Source organism: Lepisosteus oculatus, chromosome 16, assembly GCF_040954835.1.
Source record: "Lepisosteus oculatus isolate fLepOcu1 chromosome 16, fLepOcu1.hap2, whole genome shotgun sequence".
In the NCBI taxonomy this organism is placed as follows: Eukaryota; Metazoa; Chordata; class Actinopteri; order Semionotiformes; family Lepisosteidae; genus Lepisosteus; species Lepisosteus oculatus.
The window spans coordinates 17,178,032-17,198,461 of NC_090711.1; the positions used below are offsets into that span (position 1 = coordinate 17,178,032).

The 20,430-nt window shown below is 39.0% G+C and overlaps 1 protein-coding gene across 1 annotated transcript in view; it reads right to left on the reverse strand.

Moving 5' to 3' along the window:
- LOC102697403 (polyunsaturated fatty acid lipoxygenase ALOX8-like) overlaps nucleotides 1-1,887 on the reverse strand; it is a 44,784-nt gene extending 42,897 nt beyond the window's left edge. Inside the window, exon 1 of the mRNA XM_069179474.1 lies at nucleotides 1,674-1,887. Coding sequence (XP_069035575.1) covers nucleotides 1,674-1,826 — 153 coding nt within the window. The 5' untranslated portion in view covers nucleotides 1,827-1,887. The remainder of the gene's footprint in view (nucleotides 1-1,673) is intronic.
- Nucleotides 1,888-20,430: the final 18,543 nt, after the last annotated feature.

Sequence of the window (20,430 nt, forward strand, 5' to 3'; positions counted from 1 at the left end):
ATTAGTTAGCCTAATCTCATTTGATTTTTTTCTTCTGTCCTTGTTTTAATGTGAATATACGTTTTTTGTCTTAATGGGTCATTTACTATTACTAAAGAAACGATAACACCAAGATTTAAAGGAATGTTATGCTCATGTTGCTTTACTGTACCCATAGTTCTTTAATGCCACCTTTTCATTTCCTTGAACACAAAACTAGGAAGTTTTCACTCTCAAATATGAAGAAAAAGCTAAATATTTATGCAGAGATAAACGACCTGCATAAGCAGGTATAGAAGCTTCACTGACATGTAACAGCCTTGGGATGTTTCCTTTACAGGAAATTCCATGCCTTTGTGCTACAGGGCTGTATGACAATGAGAGAGTAAGAGCTCCCCCGTGCTGCATGTGATGTTTCTCATTACCTGACACTGCACTGAGATACAAGCAGGCAGGCAGATTTGTTTAAGTCGTGGAGTTTAATAGCAGTTAGTTCCAGCTGTTTTCTTTCTGCACCTTCAACTCACTGCTCTTTTCAACATTTCTATAGCATATTATATATATAGTATTACATTTTTACAACTTGTATAGCTTCTTAATATTTTTATATCTACATATTTAAAAAGCTTTCTTTATTTTGTAAAAACATTTGTCTTAAAACTTTGATTTTTTTATTTTTAGTTTTATTTTCTTAAATATTGTCTTTAAGCTGTCATATTGGTTTTTTTTAGAATTTAACTTTTTTCCATCCATTTATTGACTGTTTAACCCGATATCAGTGTCACAGGTGATCTGGATACTATGCAGCAAGCGACAGGCACAAGACAAGACACACTCTGTCAGGATCTCAGTCATTACCAGGGCACACAGACACACTCACACCAGGGCCATTCTTCCCAGAAGACAATTAAGCCACCAATATGTCTGGATTGTGGGGGGGAACCAGAGCACCCCGAGGAATCCCAGATCAACAGGGAGAGAACATACTGTACAAACGTCAAACTGATACTGTAGCACCCCAGGTCTGAATTTGAACAGGGCCCTCTTCTGCAAGGCAGCAAGCTAACCACTGTGCCACTGAGCAGCCCGGACTGTTTTTTTCCTTGTTTCATAATCGTTAGGAAGGTTTAATTGATTATTTATTTTATTTTTATTGATTATTTTTTTATTTATTTGATTATTGGCTTATTTATTTACTCTCTCTTCCCTTTTGCATTTCAATTTAGAGAATAGCCCATTTCAAAGGAAACCATTAAAATCACAAAATGAATTTTACACTAAGGTATTAAAAAAAAACTTTATTTGTCATTATACTTACTCGGGTGCATAGTATAGTGAAAAGTGTTTCTCATTAGTCACTCAGATCTTATATCTGGTTATTACCAAAACTCACAATTAGATGAAAGGTCTACCCTCAAATATTGTCATACAATATATGTGAATGTTGAAGCATATAGTTATTTAATGTTATACATAATATTTAAGATGTACCAGCATATTTTCTCAAAATAAACTTTGATTTTGGTAACACTGGACAATGGCCTAAACTGCACAGCAATGTGAAATATACAAACATTAAATTCCTGTTGTCTATTTTATGAATACATGTTACCATTTGCAGGAACAAATAGAGAACAAACATGATTCTTTAGTTTTGTGTTCATAGATACAATAGAATTTATTTAGATACTCACAGTTCCACGGACCAGATTTTGACCCCAGTTGTGCAGATTAAAGGTGTCACTTGTGTCATCAGTACCTATCAGGGTGATATAAACATTGTCATTGGTTCCAGCAAAAGCCATCTTGCCAGTGGTCACAGACACTTTGCAAGTAAATGACACCATTGTTTTAAATTTATTTTATGATTTACAGATTGTAAAGTTTTTTTCCTTTGTGTTCAGCAGAGAAGAGATATTAAGTCTCAGTTGTGGAACTTCACAGTACACGTGGGCCCTTAAATAGAGCTGCAGTTGAATCCTCCCTCTTTATGAGGACACCCATACACACCCACATACATACACAACTTTAGTAACTGGTTAATCACTCACACAAAAAGTAAACAATATTGCATATTAATTAGTTTAAGATTAGGTTTTAGTTTATTTTATTGTTAAGGCTAGGAATTGTATAATTTTCAAATGTTTTAGTGGAGTTCTGGTAACATTAAATCAGGATTTTCCAACTCCAGAGATCTGGGTCCAGAAACTAGGAACAGATGGTTTAATTTTTCTATTTATTCCTTAATTACAATAACTATTACTATTTTTCCAGATATAATGCTGTTTGTAATAATAATAATAATAATAATAATAATAATAATAATAATAATAATAATAATAATTTTTTTAAAGCTCCTATCAAACCCAAGGATTCTGTTCATCTTGAATAAAGAAAAAAGACAGGAAAAGTACAATAAGAGTAGAGTACAAAATCTATTTTTTCAATTCAATTTCATAGCTATAAAAAAATGATTTGAATATTCTGACTTAAGCACAACCTTAATGTTAACAATATTTGGCACATCTTTTACAAATGTCTCTGTCTATTATTTATCTGTACAGTCTATACAGTATCTCCCACACTAATAAATAATTTAATATATGTGGCTAACTCTAATTTTCTTTTACTAGACTGTTCTTTTTTTCATAATGCTCAGTGGTTCTACATGACCACAATTGGTATAACTAAAGATATAACAATATAAAATGTGATTCTTGGGATTAATTAGGCAGATATGTGCTGGATACAAGTGAGTTATATATGACAGAAGATTAAAATCATCTTAAAATAAATTTGTACTCTTTTGGAAGAGTCTCTTCAAGTTTATCTTTTAATCTGTCAAATACAGCATGTGTTGTTCCAGAAAAAGAATAAAACATAAACCATCTCTATCACAATCTGCAATCTTTCTGTCACATCACCGGTTCCAGCAGCAGGCCTGGATTTTGTCATCTCGTTTGAGGAAATAGATATGCAAAGGTGGTGTTTCTCACCCTGAGTGTGTGGGTGAGACCTAAACCTTTCAAAGTTTGTAACCCCAGTTTTCTCAAGATTCCCTTTCCTGGGAAACCTAGCTTGATAGATTCCCGCTTGGAAATCACAAACCCTTATACATACTGTAAATGATGTTTTTTAACTCAATGTGGGATATGAGAGAGAGAGAGAACCTTACATAGTTTGGCTTATAGTAGTAGGATAAACCCTTTCTTTGTTGCTTTCTTTTGTTGATATGAACCACTCAACCGCTTTCTTTAACTTACCAGTGGTTCAATGTGGTAACAACCAAGTGTGCTGCCACATACTGTACCTCTCTAAAGCTCAGTCAGCTGAGTCAAGCTCAAACCTGATGGCTCTAGAACCACTCCTCTGGTCAGACTTTACTGAGTGATTTAAAATTTGTCATAAATGTCATTAAAATAAATTATAGTAGATCATTAAGTGTCTCCCTCACCTAGCAAGAAAAGCATCTACTGCAGTTTTTAATTTGGCAACATGAGCAAAAAATTATATTTCCCTTTACCACACAATTTAAAGAATTCCATGAAGTAGTTTCCACAGATATCCATACTGTATATCAACTATATAATTACAGTCTTTCTTGTAGACAGACTTCATCTAGATGTCATTACCTACTGTACACCACTAATTCGGAAACGATAATTAATCTGATATTAAAAATGTTTTAACTGTGTACACTGGGCCTCAATGGCAAATTGCAACATTTACAATTTAAATATATTGATTGAATATATTGCTGTTACGTCCCAGTGTGTGGTCTGTGTTTTTTTTGTTATGTTCCACACTGCTGACTCTTGATTGTTCTCCCTCCCTCATTGGCCCACCATTACACCACTGTTCCGTATGACATCATCATCAATCAGCCTCTCAGCCAATCAGAACTCATCTTATTCAGTATATAACATGGAGGTTTTCAGGCAGGAGAGGCCTTTTGTTTGACTTTGTTCCTGCTTGGTTTTGCTTTGCTTCATTTCGCTTTGGTTATAGCTTCAGTTCACTTTTGCTTCAGCTTTGTTGGTTTGTTGTTTTGTTTTGTGTGTGTGTGTTTTCGTATAGCTTCGGCTTTGTTGGTTTCTGTTCGTTTCTTTGTATTTTCGTTTTTTGTGTTTATTCTTGTTTGCCATTACCTTGCCCTAACGTGTTATATGTTTAACCTCTGTGTTCTTTTGAACCCTGTTCCTGTTGATTGCTCTCGTTTTCCATTATTTGTATTCCTAGTTCACTTTTTTCCTAGTGTTTTTGTGTATAAGGTTAGTTTAGGTTGTTGGGTACATTCTACACACTTAGTTGATTTTGTATTAGTCACACTAGTTTAGTACGGGTGAGTGCCGTTTGTCTTGTATGGTTTTGGGTAGTCAGTGGAGGTTAGCTAGGGTGTTGAAGACGCCGAAGACCGTTTTGGGTTTTCTTTTGTAGACAGGTTAGCTTTCCCTCACTTTCCTAGTCAGCTCCATTTTGTTTGTTATTTACATTTCTTTGGCATCACTCTAGTCACCCTGTGTGTTATTCTCTCCAATCCAGTCACATATTCTTCTTAAAATCATCACTTTTGCACTGACCCTTGTTGTCACACTTCCTTGTCCCTCACCAGAGCCCACCTGCTTCCAAAAGAATTATCCTAAATGTTACACCCCTTTACCCCTAGACACTTGGGGTCGTAACAGTTGCAGACTTGTATCAGCTTCTATGCAACATATAGTATAGTCAATAGTATATGACAAAGTCATTCAAATCACAACTCAAAACTTTTATTTACAATGTGTTTAAAGCCAGTATCTATAATATGTCTTTGTAACCAAAATCTAAAATGAATTATCTTTCTAATTGCCCTTAGTACACAATTGCTAATAATTCTGTATACTATAATAAACACAACAATAATTCTGCTAGTGTTATACAGTTTTGTGACACATCGCATTTGGAGCTGTGGTGGCAACTTGGTAACAACATCCTGTCTCAACAATGTAATCATTGTATTTAATACAATTGTTTGTTGCTAGCATACAGTACATACAGTACAGTATGATTAGCACATGGAAGCACTATTGGGTTAATAAAAATTTAATACTGTACTGATTTGTCTGATAATCACACACAGATATGATATTTTTCATTTTTGTGCAAGGTAAATTGCAATATTAACAATTTCAGTTGTAGTCACTCCATGAAAGTCATTGTGTTCTAACAATTTCCATGAAACCAGGCACATAAAAAAAACAATGTCCAATCCAGGTGCCATTCATGGCATATAAACAACCCCTGTACAGCCACATTGCATTTTAAAACAGCAGCTAGGATATGCATTTTATATGTTTAAATAACATACAGTATGTTGTAACAGAAGAAATAAGGTTCTTGATCCCGAGATGAAGTAAAACAGATGAGTTTATTGCATGCAAGGAACAATAAAGCCGAAGTCTTGTTTCCCGCAAGAAACAACAAAACCGAAGTATTGTTCAACGTACTGTTACAAACTTTTGGGTTATATAGTGTTTTCTTCTCCGTTTCTGACGTCACTCGGTCTGATGGTAAAGAGGGGGGTTCATGGTATTTAGCCAGTTTACGATGTTCTGGACAAATGGTCAGTTTAACATTACACCCAGGGGGGTTCCTAGCTTGCATCTGCAATCCTTATAAGTTAACCCCCTTTCCTGCCATAAACCCCAGCTTGTGACTTAGAAGTCTAAACCCCCTACAGAAAGGATTAAATTCAAACCCCCGTCTTCACATCTTTCTTCATTCCCCCCTTATAAAATATGGCATACGTCAGTGTAGCCTGTTTTTATACATACAATGTCAGGGCAGATATTTCCTTTCTTGGCGAACAGGTACGTATTGCCATGTCATTGTACGTTCCACGGTTATAGCAAGATGTGATACATGTTTTTGTGAACGTGATGATTACAATTATACATATAAACAATACTATTCCTACAGATAAACACTATAAAAAGGTTCCACCCCAGGCCCCAAACACAGACTTTACCCAAGACCCAGTTACCCAATTTTCATTATAATAGTCCTGATATTTCTGTCCCTCATTGTAAATGTGTTGGGCCAGATCTGAGATGTGCTCAGAATTATCAGGAATATATGTGCAGCATTCAGTGCCAATTACTGCACAAGTTCCTCCTTGGGCCGCCAGTACATAATCTAAAGCTAGTCGGTTCTGCATGGCCACTGTTCTGAGGGCTACCATCTCATCATTAACAGCCTTCAGACTAGATGAGGTAGAATTTGCTAATTCTTCTAAAGTCGAGGCCATTTGAATTAACTCTCGACTCAGAAAGTTCATGCCGGCTTGTGGAAATATTATACCTAAATAATATTCTTAATCAGCCAATTTTCTTTGTGGTCTGTGGTTAGGTCCGAAGGGGCTGTGGATTTGAACACGGATATGAGGAACCACATATCCTAAATAACATGAGCCAGACCACTGGGCTGGCAACCATGGGTAGGCTCATTTTCCACAAATGAAAGATGTTCCGTTTGGCGCTCCCCATGCCTCTGAAAATAAGAAGCTTATACCGAATTGTGGGGTGTGCCGATCCCATCCTGGAATTTGGAAGGTAGAGGTGGATATATTTGCAGCGATGGTAAGGTTGCAACGACTCCATCCAACCAAGTGCAGACCATTAGTGTGCTGAAAACATATGTTTCCCTCACGTTCCTTATTTAGAGTCAGGTATGGTGGTGTATGGCTTCTGTTATATTTAGGAGCATAAGAGCCTGTGAAACTCGTGGGCTCTAAGCCTCACTCCTGTAGATATTGTAATGTTGTGCAGGTTAAAGTCGTGTTATGGCAACCCCCATAGTTTGTCATATTAAAATTTCCTAAATTATCCCTCCAAATGATCATGCCTATGACTTCCTCGCGACGCCAAGGAATGGCTCCCATAAGAAGTCCTCCCTGTACATATTTGGGTAATGCGGCACACACCCAGCAGGCACTTTGGTTGGTTTTCTTAGCTGTCAGATAGGAGAGTCCTAAAAAGGAATTAATTCCATGTTCTCCTTTGTGGGAGAGATGTACAGCAACAATTATCGTTATTAACAGAAATGATTTCATTCTAAGTCTGTAAATGGGGATGAGGCTCGTCGGCAGTGTGGCGCGTGGATCCAGCGATCTTTTCCTTCCACTCGAACCGCAGACTCGGTTGTCAACAGGATCTGGTAGGGTCCGTCCCACCTGGGCTGGAGAACTTGTGAAGGAAATTTCCTGATCCACACCCACTCTCCTGGGATGAGGTTGTGCCCTCCTTCAGGTGGTGGTCCCCACGCCTCCAGGACCTGCTCGCGGGCTCCTTGGGTGGCCTCTGTCAGCAACTTGCAATAATACAAAGGAATGGTTAATCCATCTGAGGAAACCCTAGTCTCAGCACCTGTAAGAGAGCTTGTTTCAAATTATTACAGGCGGCTTTTGCTGCGGGAACCAAGGCAATCTTGTCCTTGTACTGCACTCCCCCCTTAAGCAGATCTGTTAAGAGTTGTGCTCACCCTGTAAAAACATTGCACCCAGGCCCTGTTAAAATTTCACAATGCTAGACACAAAAGGGCCTTATCATAACTGCTTCTATCAGACACTCTAAAGCTGAAGCAACTCAGACTTGTGGGTTTCCTCGTCAGAGGAAGCACTCAGAATACCATCAACATACTGAGTGATCACAGCCAGTTGAAGCCACGTGATACCCTGTTCTGGATAGTCATTCTTTGTAATGCATAATATTCCAACCCAATAGATCTGGAATAAAACAACCCATTAAAATCTGGTACTCGGCAAGTAAAACTTGCTGTCCCAATACTCCTGTGGCCTCCTGCCGTCTTCCCATATACATTAATCTATAGCACACTGTCGAACAGAGGAGTGAAACAAGCATGACAGTAGTGCTCCAGTATCCCCTAACAGAGAAACCAACACTCCATTAACAGTACATTTTTAACCACTGGACTGGGACAGACTTAGGGAGGCTACAAGGGATTTACAGGATCTAATCGTTAGGTAAACAGATTTTCTCACAAGACGTTATTCTCCCCAGTCTCGATTCTAAACCTACAGCGTTTCAGCATGTCTGGTTTCGAGACATTCGAATAAAACCAAATTGTTTCCATTATTGCAACTAATTGTATAAAAATACAAAAACTGTTTAACTACTTTTACGTCCACCTGTACTGTACTTATACATTTCAGACGCTCTTATATTTTCCAATCTCCTTAAGTTGATTTTCGTCAAGTCTCTTTAGTTACGTCTCTAGCCAGTCCCGCTGGCTAAACACACTCACACCGTCATTTAGTATACCAAAACTCACAGTTACACACATACATGCCGGCACACAAATTCATAAAACACACATACACATCGAGAATATATTTTTCTTTTCGTAATACAATGTGCTGTATTCTTGTTTTACTTCTACATGAATCCCTTTAATTCCTGAAGCGCACTCCAGGTTCGCTGCATTTCTAATTTCGGGTGCGGTACTTTAGCCCACCGGTCAGTATCTTACGGTTTTGGATTTGATCGTATGGGGGAATCAGGGAAGGTAGGTGCGAGTGCAGACCCCCTCGACGGGGTGCGAGACAGTGTTAGAGTGGCGCTGTCATCAACGGCGCCAGCCCCTGCTACATCAAGTCCTTTCCCTCTTCGAGTGAGAGTACAGATCTGCGGGCGCCCTCCCTCTAACAGGGGAGACCCTGATCCGTCTTTATCACACTCATACCAAGTGTTATCCCAATCAGACCCCCCTTCTCCATATGGCCACTGTGGGAATTGATCCCAATTATTTTCGTTTCCTGCCTGTTTGTTCCCTGTGGGAGAGCAGGATATAACTTAGTCGCCGGCTGTAGCACATTAACCAGTGCAGCGTGACCAGGAGTTAATTCCTTCTTTAGTTTCTCATTCTCCTGTACTGCCTCTTTTAGCTTTTTTTCTATACTCTTTCGTAGCGAGTAAAGTATCTTTTCTTCCGGGTTTTTGTTTTCCCCGTAAACACACTTTTAAGTCACATCCCAATTTCTTTTTTTTTTTTTTCATGTATCTGCCACCACTGGTGCCGGCCGTGCACCAGGGTGGGAGCTACATGCTTGTGCTTTTGCCAATCAATACTCATATGCTTTCTTTACAGGCGTCTTCGCCCCAAATTCCCTCTGACAAACTTAGCTTTTCCCATATTTTTCTCCTTCTTTTCCGTCAACTTACACTTTTCCGATACATAAACAGACCCTTCCACCACTTTCTCAAACCATCAGTTAGCACACATGTTCGGTCTCTTTTACTTTTGTCGTGTGTGAGGTAACAGCTCATACAGTAAGGGGATGCTTTCACTTGAAAAACCTGTGCATTACTGCACTCATTCAGCTAAGGGCGTCTGTTACCTCCAGATCTAAACGCCTCTCAGAGACTTTAGAGAGGACTTACACCGCACTGTTCACAGGTAAGAAACGAGACCTCGAAAACCCCCTTTCTTGATCAGTAATTCACCATCCCCAGAACGCCAGCATCGCTGCTTTTGCCCCGGGGTGGACTTACGCACTGAGCTCAATCAGGGCGATTCTCGGGTCTCAAGTCCTTTAAATCCTGCTACTTAATGCTTTGCTCTTTTTTTATGAGGTGTGTTTATGTTAGTGTCGTGCGTGTGTATATGTATTTCACAAGAAAACACCAAAAACATACATACATATATATCTTTTCTACTCCTGTTTCCTTTAAAACAAAAAAACCACGCCACGCCAATCCGTGCACGATCAAGGCGTAGCTAATCTCAGGACCCCGGGCGCAATTAAGGCCCACACCAATCCTGGATTATACGTGCATTTAATGTACCACTCAGCTCCAGAACCCCGGGCGCAATTAAGGCCCACACCGATCCTGAGCCACAGAACTCCGGGCGCAATTAAGGCCCAAACCAGTTCTGACCTGCAGAACTCCGCGCGCAATTAAGGCCCACACCAGTCCTGAACTACGTGCATTTAATGCACCACTTGCTCTAGAACCCCGGGCGTAATTAAGGCCCACACCGATTCTGAGCCTCAGAACTCCGGGCGCAATTAAGGCCCACACCAGTCCTGAACTTCACGGTAAGGGTCCAAAACCAGTTCAAAAACTCCACGCGCAATTAAGGCATACACCAGTTTCGAACGCCTGTACACAATACCGCGGAACCCCTGCCAGACCAAATTCTGGGCTTACAGCAAACAACCCATTACATACACCGGTGTCTTCCCCGGGCCAGAGGAATTCAGAAACTCACATTTACTCCGTCATCTCGGGCGATTCTCGCAGGGAGCAGAGATTTCCCAATCGGTCAGAGAGAGTCGGGACTTTTTTGTAAAAAGAGGAGTCCTTACCTCTTAGTAATGTGAGCGCTGACCGTCTCTCCTGCCGATGGGAAGTTCTGCGCCTTCTGGAGCATCCGCCGACTACGCCAAATTTGTTATAACAGAAGAAATAAGGTTCTTGATCCCGAGATGAAGTAAAACAGATGAGTTTATTGCATGCAAGGAACAATAAAGCCGAAGTCTTGTTTCCTGCAAGAAACAACAAAACCGAAGTATTGTTCAACGTACTGTTACAAACTTTTGGGTTATATAGTGTTTTCTTCTCCGTTTCTGACGTCACTCGGTCTGATGGTAAAGAGGGGGGTTCATGGTATTTGGCCAGTTTACGATGTTCTGGACAAATGGTCAGTTTAACATTACACCCAGGGGGGTTCCTAGCTTGCATCTGCAATCCTTATCAGTTAACCCCCTTTCCTGCCATAAACCCCAGCTTGTGACTTAGAAGTCTAAACCCCCTATAGAAAGGATTAAATTCAAACCCCCGTCTTCACATCTTTCTTCAAGTATAATACACATTCAAGAAACAAGTTAAATAAAGATGCCATTTCAGTTATATCGCAACACAAGTGAAATTCTTTGAGCAGTGAAGGGCTGAATTCAGCATGGTGAACAGAACCATAGTGCACCGCACATCATCCTCTGATGCGAATTTAGATACATATTCTAGATGGCTGCATCTGTATGTCAGAAAGTGATTGGTGCTGACTTTTTGCCCTTTCCCATGTCTGTGAGTTCTGAGTTTTGTGTAAAGCATGTTCCATTCTAGAGGACCCTTCAAACCCTTCTTACCTTCATACTTCACACAGATTTTTCAATTTAAAAACAAATAGGGTTACGTTCTCTAACCTTGCTTAACAAATGATTATTTTCTGTATGCACATGTGTATTGCTTGTTTACGTTTTTTCTTTATATTGTCTGCTGCTTTAAAAGAAAATGCCCCTTGCAGATAATTAAGACTCTCTCTCTAAATATTAACGAGGCTTTCATTTTTTAAAGTGAGTGAACTTTCTTTGAATTTCCTGAATTTGAATACTGCCTCCTTTAGTTCACTATGAAATCTATGGATATTCAATTATCCATTTATATCCCGAATGTGTTTTTCAATTCAATTTCCTATTTCAATTCAATAATCTGATTGGAGGAAAACTAGAAATTCAGAGTTGCCCTGACCCCTGGCCTTTGCAATATATGGTCATGTTTTACAAATATCTATTTGTCTATTTGTAATTATTTTCTTATTTTTCTTACACACAAACAGAAAAAAAAACATATATGTGGCTATCCTGTCAACTTCAGTTTTCTTTTACTATTCTTTCACATAATGCATAATACTCAGTGGTTCTAAATTACGACTCTTGGTGTAACATTGGGATTATTGTAAAAATGTCATTATTAGGATACATTATATGTGTATAAATGATCAGTTATACGTGGGATATGTGCTAGATACAATTGAGTACATTACATATGACAGAAGACTAAAATCAAATTACAATGAAAATTGTACTCTTTTGGAAGTCTCTTCAAGTTTATCTTTTAATCTTACACAAACATTCTGTCAAATACAGCATGTGTTGTTCCAGAAAAAGAATAAAACGTAAACCATCTCTATCACAATCTGCAATCTTTCATTGTCACATCACCGGTTCCAGCAGCAGGCCTGGAGTGAGAAGTGGGTTTGGCTCAGACTGAGCGTTGAACTCTGGACTACTATGATTCCAGAGGAACAGAAATGGTAATTAATGGTCAGATTTTGTCATCTTGTTTGAGGAAATAGATATGCAAAGGTGGTGTTTCTCACCTTGAGTGTGTGGGTGAGACCTAAACCTTTGTAAAAACAATAATTTGTAACCCCAGTTTTCTCAAGATTCCCTTTCCTGGGAAACCTAGCTTGATAGATTCCTGCTTGGAAATCACAAACCCTTATACTGTACATACTGTAAATGATGTTTCTTAACTCAATGTGGGATATGAGGGAGAGAGAGAACCTTACATAGTTTGGCTTATAGTAGTAGGATAAACCCTTTCTTTGTTGCTTTCTTTTGTTGATATGAACCACTCTACCGCTTTCTTTAACTTACCAGTGGTTCAATGTGGTAACAACCAAGTGTGCTGCCACATACCTCTCTAAAGCTCAGTCAGCTGAGTCAAGCTCAAACCTGATGGCTCTAGAACAACTCCTCTGGTCAGACATCACTCAGTGATTTATAATTTAATATAATTAATTATAACTTGTCAATTTCAATTTTCTTTTACTATTCTTTTCACATTATGCATAATGCTCACTGGTTCTACATTACCACTATTGGTATACAGTAACTTATTATTAGGATAAATTATATGCGTATAAATGATAAATTATACATGGGATATGTGCTGGATACTACTGAGTACATACTATATGACACATGATACAATGTAAATTATTTTTTGTCTTGTTAAAGTCTCTTCAAATGTATGTTTTAACCTTACACAAACATTCCTAACATTCCTAACAAGTACAGTATGTATTGTTCCAGAAAAAAACAAAACATAACATTTCTGTCACAACCTGCAGTTCACACCAAAGAAAAAGATAAAAATATAAATAACAGATTCAGGCTTGGATTGAGAAATGGGTTTGGCTCAGACTCAATATTGATGACTTTTCTGCTCAGGAGGAACCGAAATAGTAATTTTTGCCATAGATCGACACAAAACACTCTGTCAAAGTGAAAACAATTGTACAGACCCTCCTAAACTAACTACAGTATACATTAAATATCAAATAGAAAATAACTGATTGAATAAGTAATCATCCCTCTTGAGTCAATTGGTAGAGGACCTTTGGCAGTAATTATAGCTATGTTTTCTTGGGTAAGTCTCTTCCAGCTTTGCATATTGGAACACTGCAATTTTTGTCCATTCTTCTTTACAAAATAGCTCAAGATCCCTCAATGTGAATGGAAACTTCTTACTACTGATGTTAGTGGCTTTCTCTCCCTCTCTCAGATCATCTCATATCTCCCTGATCTCCATGTTTCTGCTGTTTCTGTCTTTTTATATTTTCATTAGAGCTTCAGCTGCAGTTGTATGTTGCAATCTTTATTTCCTTCGTTCGGTCTCCTCTACACCAAGCAATAGAAACTTCTCTGTGATTCCTTTTGATTTGGCATCAATTCATGGAGCATTATTGCCCTAGATAGTTTTTGCAATCTTTTTGTATCAAAGAAAGGTTGGTAATTTAAGGGTGATCTCCAGAATCAGGATTGGGGATCACTTCATAACAGGGTCACACTAACTTCTTGCTCTTTTTCAATAACATCAGTAGAAAAAACATATACATCAAGCATCCAAATAAGAAAACAGTACATTATTTTAAATAGTTTGAATACAAACATTTACGAATGCAAACATTTACTGTTTGTTAAACATCCAGTGTTTGTGTTCAAATGAGCTCCTCCACAGGCTGTGTCCTGTGCCTTTGCCTTCACCCTCAGCACCTGCAGTAGGTCCCAGCTGCAGAAGTGCTTTCACTATGCAGTCCTACTGAGGGAGGTTTTTGTACGGGTGTGTAGTACTGTGTGATTACACAGGTACTGCCAGGGTAGTGGAAAATCTGATGGGAATAATCTGATGCATCTTCAGCCAGGATTTAATGTCAGAGTGAAGTTAGTTCCCAATCCACTACCATTGAAACACCTGTGATCCCAGATTGATGAGTATTGCATAATGTATCAGGAGTTTATTCGCTTTCTGTTGGTATCAGAGGAGGCAATTGTCACTGTAGACTGCAGGCCTGGTCTTACAAGTGATAGTAACTACTTCTCTTGTCTGAGCTGATTTCACAAGTGTATGAGTCCCACTAAATTGTCCAATAGTCTCTGAAAATGAAAAAAATAGAATTCAATAAAGAGAACATGAAGATATAACCCTATGATGAACTGGTAACCTATCCAGAGTGTACCCTGCCTTGCACATGTTATTTGAAGGGATAGGCTAAAAATCTGTTAAAATCTATAGATAATGGATGGATCCATATTAAAATATCCACAATTTGTGCTTTTTCTAATTTTGTTTCTTGAATTATACAAAATGCTTCCTTCCTTACAGATTAAAAAAAAATCAAATCTATGCTGGTAGAACATAAACAGTAATTCTCTAAACACATTCTTCCCCCGAGAACAGATGAGGAGTGTCCAGATGAAGATGGTGATGAAGGTCATTGTTGCTGTAGGTTCTGTTGACATGAAGGGCAGCTCTCAGTCATTAAGTGATAAACTCACAGGGCTATAAACACTCCCAGAGCACTGAAGCATGTGCCGCCATATGTCTTTTAATGCAAATTGTCTTTCCTGATAAAGTAGTTGTCATGACCACCAACCTGCCCAGAACAGCCACCAAGAGGACTAATCAGTTCCAGCATCAGGGTGATAATTACAAATGCTGCCGTACGGTAAGGCGTCTGATGTGAAATTAACACGTGCGGCACATCAGACGCCTTACCGTGCGGCAGGCTGCATTATTTAAGCCTCCCTTACCCGCTTATCGCTGCTCGGTATTGAGTAAACTTCTCGTAAGCTCTACCTAGCGTTTTGTTTACCTTTTGCCTTCCTGGAATTCTGACTACACCTTTTTGCCTTCGGACTTCGGATCTCGCCTTGCCCCTTGGATTGTTTGCTAACTGTGTCTACAGTGTATATCGGATTTGACCCTACCGCTCTCTTTTCGACCTCGATTCTGTCTCACGTTTTGGATTGTTCGACACCAGTGTCTTTATCGGATCTCGACCTACCTTACACCTTCGGACTACGATTCAGCTCCTGGTTTCGGTTTGTTCGCTTACTTACCTCCAAACGACTCCTGCATCTGCATCGGATCCTTTTCACCTCTACAGAGCAGCGTTACAGTAGTGTTGTGACAGAGCAAGATGATCAGTTTAGCAGTAACACTCCCATGACAGCAGGACTAGACAGAGAGCAGCTTTAAAAGGTGTAGCTGATAAGACACAACAAGCTAAACCCTTCTTCCACCCTAATACAGCTGGAATGGAATTGAGTGTGAAGGGTCTGGTTATACAGTTGGTGCTGTGTGCTCAGAAATAACAGGGCTGAATCCGCACTGAATCAATGTCAAACAGCAAAAGCGATAAAGAACGCCTTTGCCTTGTGACTTGTAATTGTCATAAATTAATATTGTGGCTTCCAGACAGGCAGATAACAGTGAAACCACTTTACAAAGAAGTCCTCAAAGCCAGAACAGTTAATTTAACCAAAAACATGTATTTCCATTCAAATTGATTAAATGCATCTATTTAGCATCTAATAATATGACAGCAAGTCCAGGTGTTCTTATTACAATCAGCATATAAAATATTCAACATGTGTCATTTTTGAATAAGAGAAAGAAAAACACCCAGGACATAGATCCTCTCTGATCGGGATGTATCGGGTTGTATAAGGGATGATATGTATTCCATTCTTTGAAAAAATGAAACGTTTCCCTTGGTCAGAGATTAAATAAAACCTCACTCGCACCAAACAAATTTATATTTCTAAATATCACAACATGATCGAATTTAAGTCTTTTTAATAACAATGAATAGTCACCTATGCGTTACAAAATAAACATTTATATTGATTTGAATCGCGTTTTGATTTAAATCGTAAAAGCGTGTTTAAATATATGTGTTTAGAGGCGATATACTGTATAAAAGCGTTGATTCTTATGTAGTGTGTTCCGCCGGGGATTCAAAAAATTTTTTTTTTTTAATCGCGTATCTAAGGAAAATTGCAGTATAACTTTGTTCATGCACAAACAGTGGCATGTTACATTATAATTTGGGTGTCTCCTCTTGCCAGGAAGCTCTAAATTGCATTTTGAGTGCGGTTTTTGACTTTTTCTAAATTGCAACCCATAAATAAAGCTGATAAAGCTTAGACTAACTGTATTCTAAACTGTATTACAACAGCACATTGGACAATGCAACGTAAATTGCACAAATGCACTTGGAATCTGTCCAAGCCCTCCTACGAAAATTATTTAAACTGCGACACTGATCATTCATCTCTAAATAAACTTTATTTTATATAGCGTTTTAAGCGAATAGGTAATTAGATTGCTCATAAACCTAATCGCTTTTTCTAAATAAACACAGCGTGATTCCTCTCTGAAAATGCTTTTCCTTTATATTTAGGCTCAGATTTCAACTATAGATCGTATTATTATAAACTTTCTTGGAAAAATGTATTTTATGTAAACCATGTTTGCTATTAATTCATTTAGGGCTAAAATACGTTCATTGTCTTCCAATCGAGTCAAGTTGACATTGGAAGCTTGCCACGCCCGGACTGTTAAACCAACGCATTAGCATGTTAAAGCGATTCCATTGAGGAGCCCAGCTACCAGTTAACACTGTACTTCCTACTTTGAAAATACCTTTGAAACCGGTTTAATTCGTCTCCGACAGAGAGGGGGTTGTACTTGTAAAGTAGAAGCAGGTGAGATTTCCAGCGAAAGACACCTCACCCCCCCCCTCCCCTCAGAAACCCAGTAAGCAGTAATGCTTTATGTTGAAAATTGAGGTGGATTTTTAGGATGATAAAGAGGATAAACTGGGATGGGAGGAGGGTTTGGTTTTGCATAAGGGGCGGGATTATGATAATTGGAGGAATTTGCGAGAGTATAATGGTTTGATATATTTGATTTAGCCTAAATAAAAAGAAAAAGCAAGTGATTGGGTTTATGAGCAATCTAATTACTTATTCGTTTAAAACACTATATAAAATAAAGTTTATTATTAATTTGCTAGACAGAACGGTGAACATTATTATGCATAAGACAAAGATAACGAAATCTGTGTACGCTGTAAGGTTTTTACTTCTTAAACTTTTAAAATACACGTTTCGAATAGAAAGAAATCCTCTTCCTGGTACAGTACTGTATGTATAGCAAACCAGCATGTCTTTTTTCTCCAATCAGAGGGGTGTCAGATGGTGTCAGCCAATCACCATTCTGAAGCCCCACCATAATCTCTGGTATGGGGAGACCCCAGAATTCTGTCCCATAGTTTAGACAGATGATAGATACTTTTATTGATCCCGTGAGGGAAATAAAGTAAATCATTTTCATTTTAGGAAATTATTAAACGCTCCGTTAAAAGCAAAGGAGATTGTCTGTTATAGTGGACATAAAAACAAGAGTTCGCTGGCATTATATCCTAGAAGACACAGACCGGCACCAGACCGGGAGAATGCCCGCAGCGTAAAAGAAAATGCCTGATGAACTAGGGATTGGACAGTTTCCAAGTGCTTGTACAATCGATGGAAATGTTCAAATAAATGTGCAAAAGAAATAAACAAAATAATCATTTATTTCTTTATCATATTGGCTAGCTAATGTCCTCTCTTTGCTAGTTAGTGGCTGTGTTTCTGCGTTGGGTAGCAACGGGTGACTGTTCTCAGGCGGAAGATGTAAACAGCTTAATTTTCGTGTTAAATAATTTTTAAAAATTAAAATTCATTCTATACAGCAATCACATATTTGGGTACCGTTTCATAAAACTTTCATGCTTAAAATGTTTAGGGAGAAATGGAAGACTGGTGTGTATTTTTTCTTTAAACTATCAAGACCAGCCATACACAGTACAGTTTATGTACATACAGTAATGTTTATGTTCCTAAATTAATATCGTTTATGATGATATGACGTTATGCTCCTCTTCTTTTTATGCTCAGCTACTAAAATTTCCCTTTAGTGGTAAAATTCCATATAAATATTCAAAACTAAGTGGATTAAAATGTGCACAGTAAAGACATTAAATGATTAAATCTTTTCACTACCAACCAATGCACCACGAGTGCCCCTGTCGGTCATTTTGGCCAGCCAATCACTTACCGCGGTGCCCTGCGGGTAGGTTACTGTACCGTGGGTTTTTACCGCGCATTTTGAATGGCTGCATCTGTACACATTCACAGACTTCAATGCAAGTCATTAAAAAACTGGGAGGCCATAGGGATCACTGTGAGAATCCTACCAGACTAAATCCATCCTACACTCATTAGTGCTCAGCTAATTTTACATTGATTGTGAAGGTCCTGTCACAGTCACTAGTGACATGAGGTTCAAACCAGCAACACAACCTGCACTCAAGTGGGGAGCTTTGTAGTTAAGCCAATCAGGAGCTGTATAATCTCATCTATTAATCAGCCCAGAGACTGAGCAATATAGATAAAAAGATAAAATATAGATAAAAATCTAAGACAAGCTTAAGATCATACTTCTAAGTTCAATTTGAATAATTCAACAGTTCTATAAATCAGCATAAAGCATGCAGTAAAGAAAGAAAAACGTATATATTGTTCCTCATCATTTCTAAAAATTGAAGATTCAACAGTAAAAAGGCAATGAGTGCAAGATTGAGCCTTCTGATGGTGACGTTCAGATAGCCACAATGTTCTTCACAACAGATGGAAGCATGTAAGTGTATTTCACTTTTGTGCTTTTATTAAGGGACTTTATTTAATCTTCAATCTTCTCCAGGTCAGATCTGAATCCAAAAATCAGATCCTGAGGTCTTTTCTCTGTGAAGAGCTTCTCTACAATACAGTTGCAGCCATTCAAAACAAGTGGGGTATGCTGCGGTATAACACAGTGGGCGTGTCGCAGAATACCGTTTGAGCTGTTACCAGAAAACATCCGGTTTCGAATCCCGATCACTGCTGAGGGACAATCTTTATTCAATTAATTATAATTAATAATTGCTTACACTTATGTAGCGCTTTTCTGGACACTCCACTCAAAGCGCTTTACAGGTAATGGGGACTCCCCTCCACCACCACCAATGTGCAGCATCCACCTGGATGATGCGTCGGCAGCCATAGTGCACCAGAACGCTCACCACACATCAGCTATTAGTGGGGAAGAGAGCAGAGTAATGTAGCCAATTCATAGAGGGGGGGATTATAAGGGGGCCATGATTGGTAAGGGCCAATGGGAAATTTGGACAGGACGCCGGGGTTACACCCCTTCTCTTTTCGAGAAACGCCCTGGGATTTTTAATGACCACAGAGAGTCAGGACCTCAGTTTTATATCTCATCCGAAGGACGGCGCCTGTTTTACAGTATAGTGTCCCCGTCACTAAACTGGGGCATTAGGACCCACATGGACCGCAGGGTGAATGCCCCCTGCTGGCCCCACTAACACCTCTTCCAGGAGCAACCTTAGTTTTTCCCAGGAGGTCTCCCATCCAGGTACTGACCAGGCTCACACCTGCTTAGCTTCAGTGGGTTGCCACTTGTGAGTTGCAGGGTGATTTAAGTTGTATACTCTTTAGACTTTTAAATTTAAACTGTGTATTACAGCATATTAATCATTATACATTAAAAAGTTGGTATATCTTATGAAAGCACGATTGCTTAGTTGGACAAAAATTACACAACCTACCACCTTTATCATAAATATTTTAATTATGCAGAAATATCTTTTGCATCAAAGTCTTTACCGAAGATATCACTGTCATGCCCAGTACACCTAGAGGGAGCTCTACTTTTCTCCTGTTCCTAGTTCCCTGTGATCATTCTTGTCTTTCTGGTGTGTCTTGTTGTGTAGCCTATTTATTTCCTTCTGCTCTGCTCCTCGCTCAGCATTTACATTCGGATGTCCTGAAACCAGCCTAGCACCAGGTCGCCCCACGTCCGCTACCTGAGGGCATAGGTTTCTATACGGCATTTCCTGAACAGCTGAGCCCGGGCTTACCCCCGTCTAGTTGCTATGCATAGGGTCTTTTCGCTCTCTTGCCATTCGACAATTACCCTTATCCACATTCTTTGTAACCATCTTTGTAAATGAAAATACTTTATTTTTTCATTGACAAAAAGTAACACCACAGCAATTCTGCCAAACGACACTGTCCCTGCAAATCAGCCAACCACGACACTTCCTCAATCAATGCACCTTCCTCTTCGCACAGTACTTAACCCCCTCTGAACACTCTGCTCTGTGCCTGGTATTGGTTGTACTTCTGTTCACCTGCCTTGCCTTTGTTACTCTTTGTCTTCTGTATCCTCATTACCAACCACGGAATTCTACCTTGACTGTCTTGCCTCACAGATT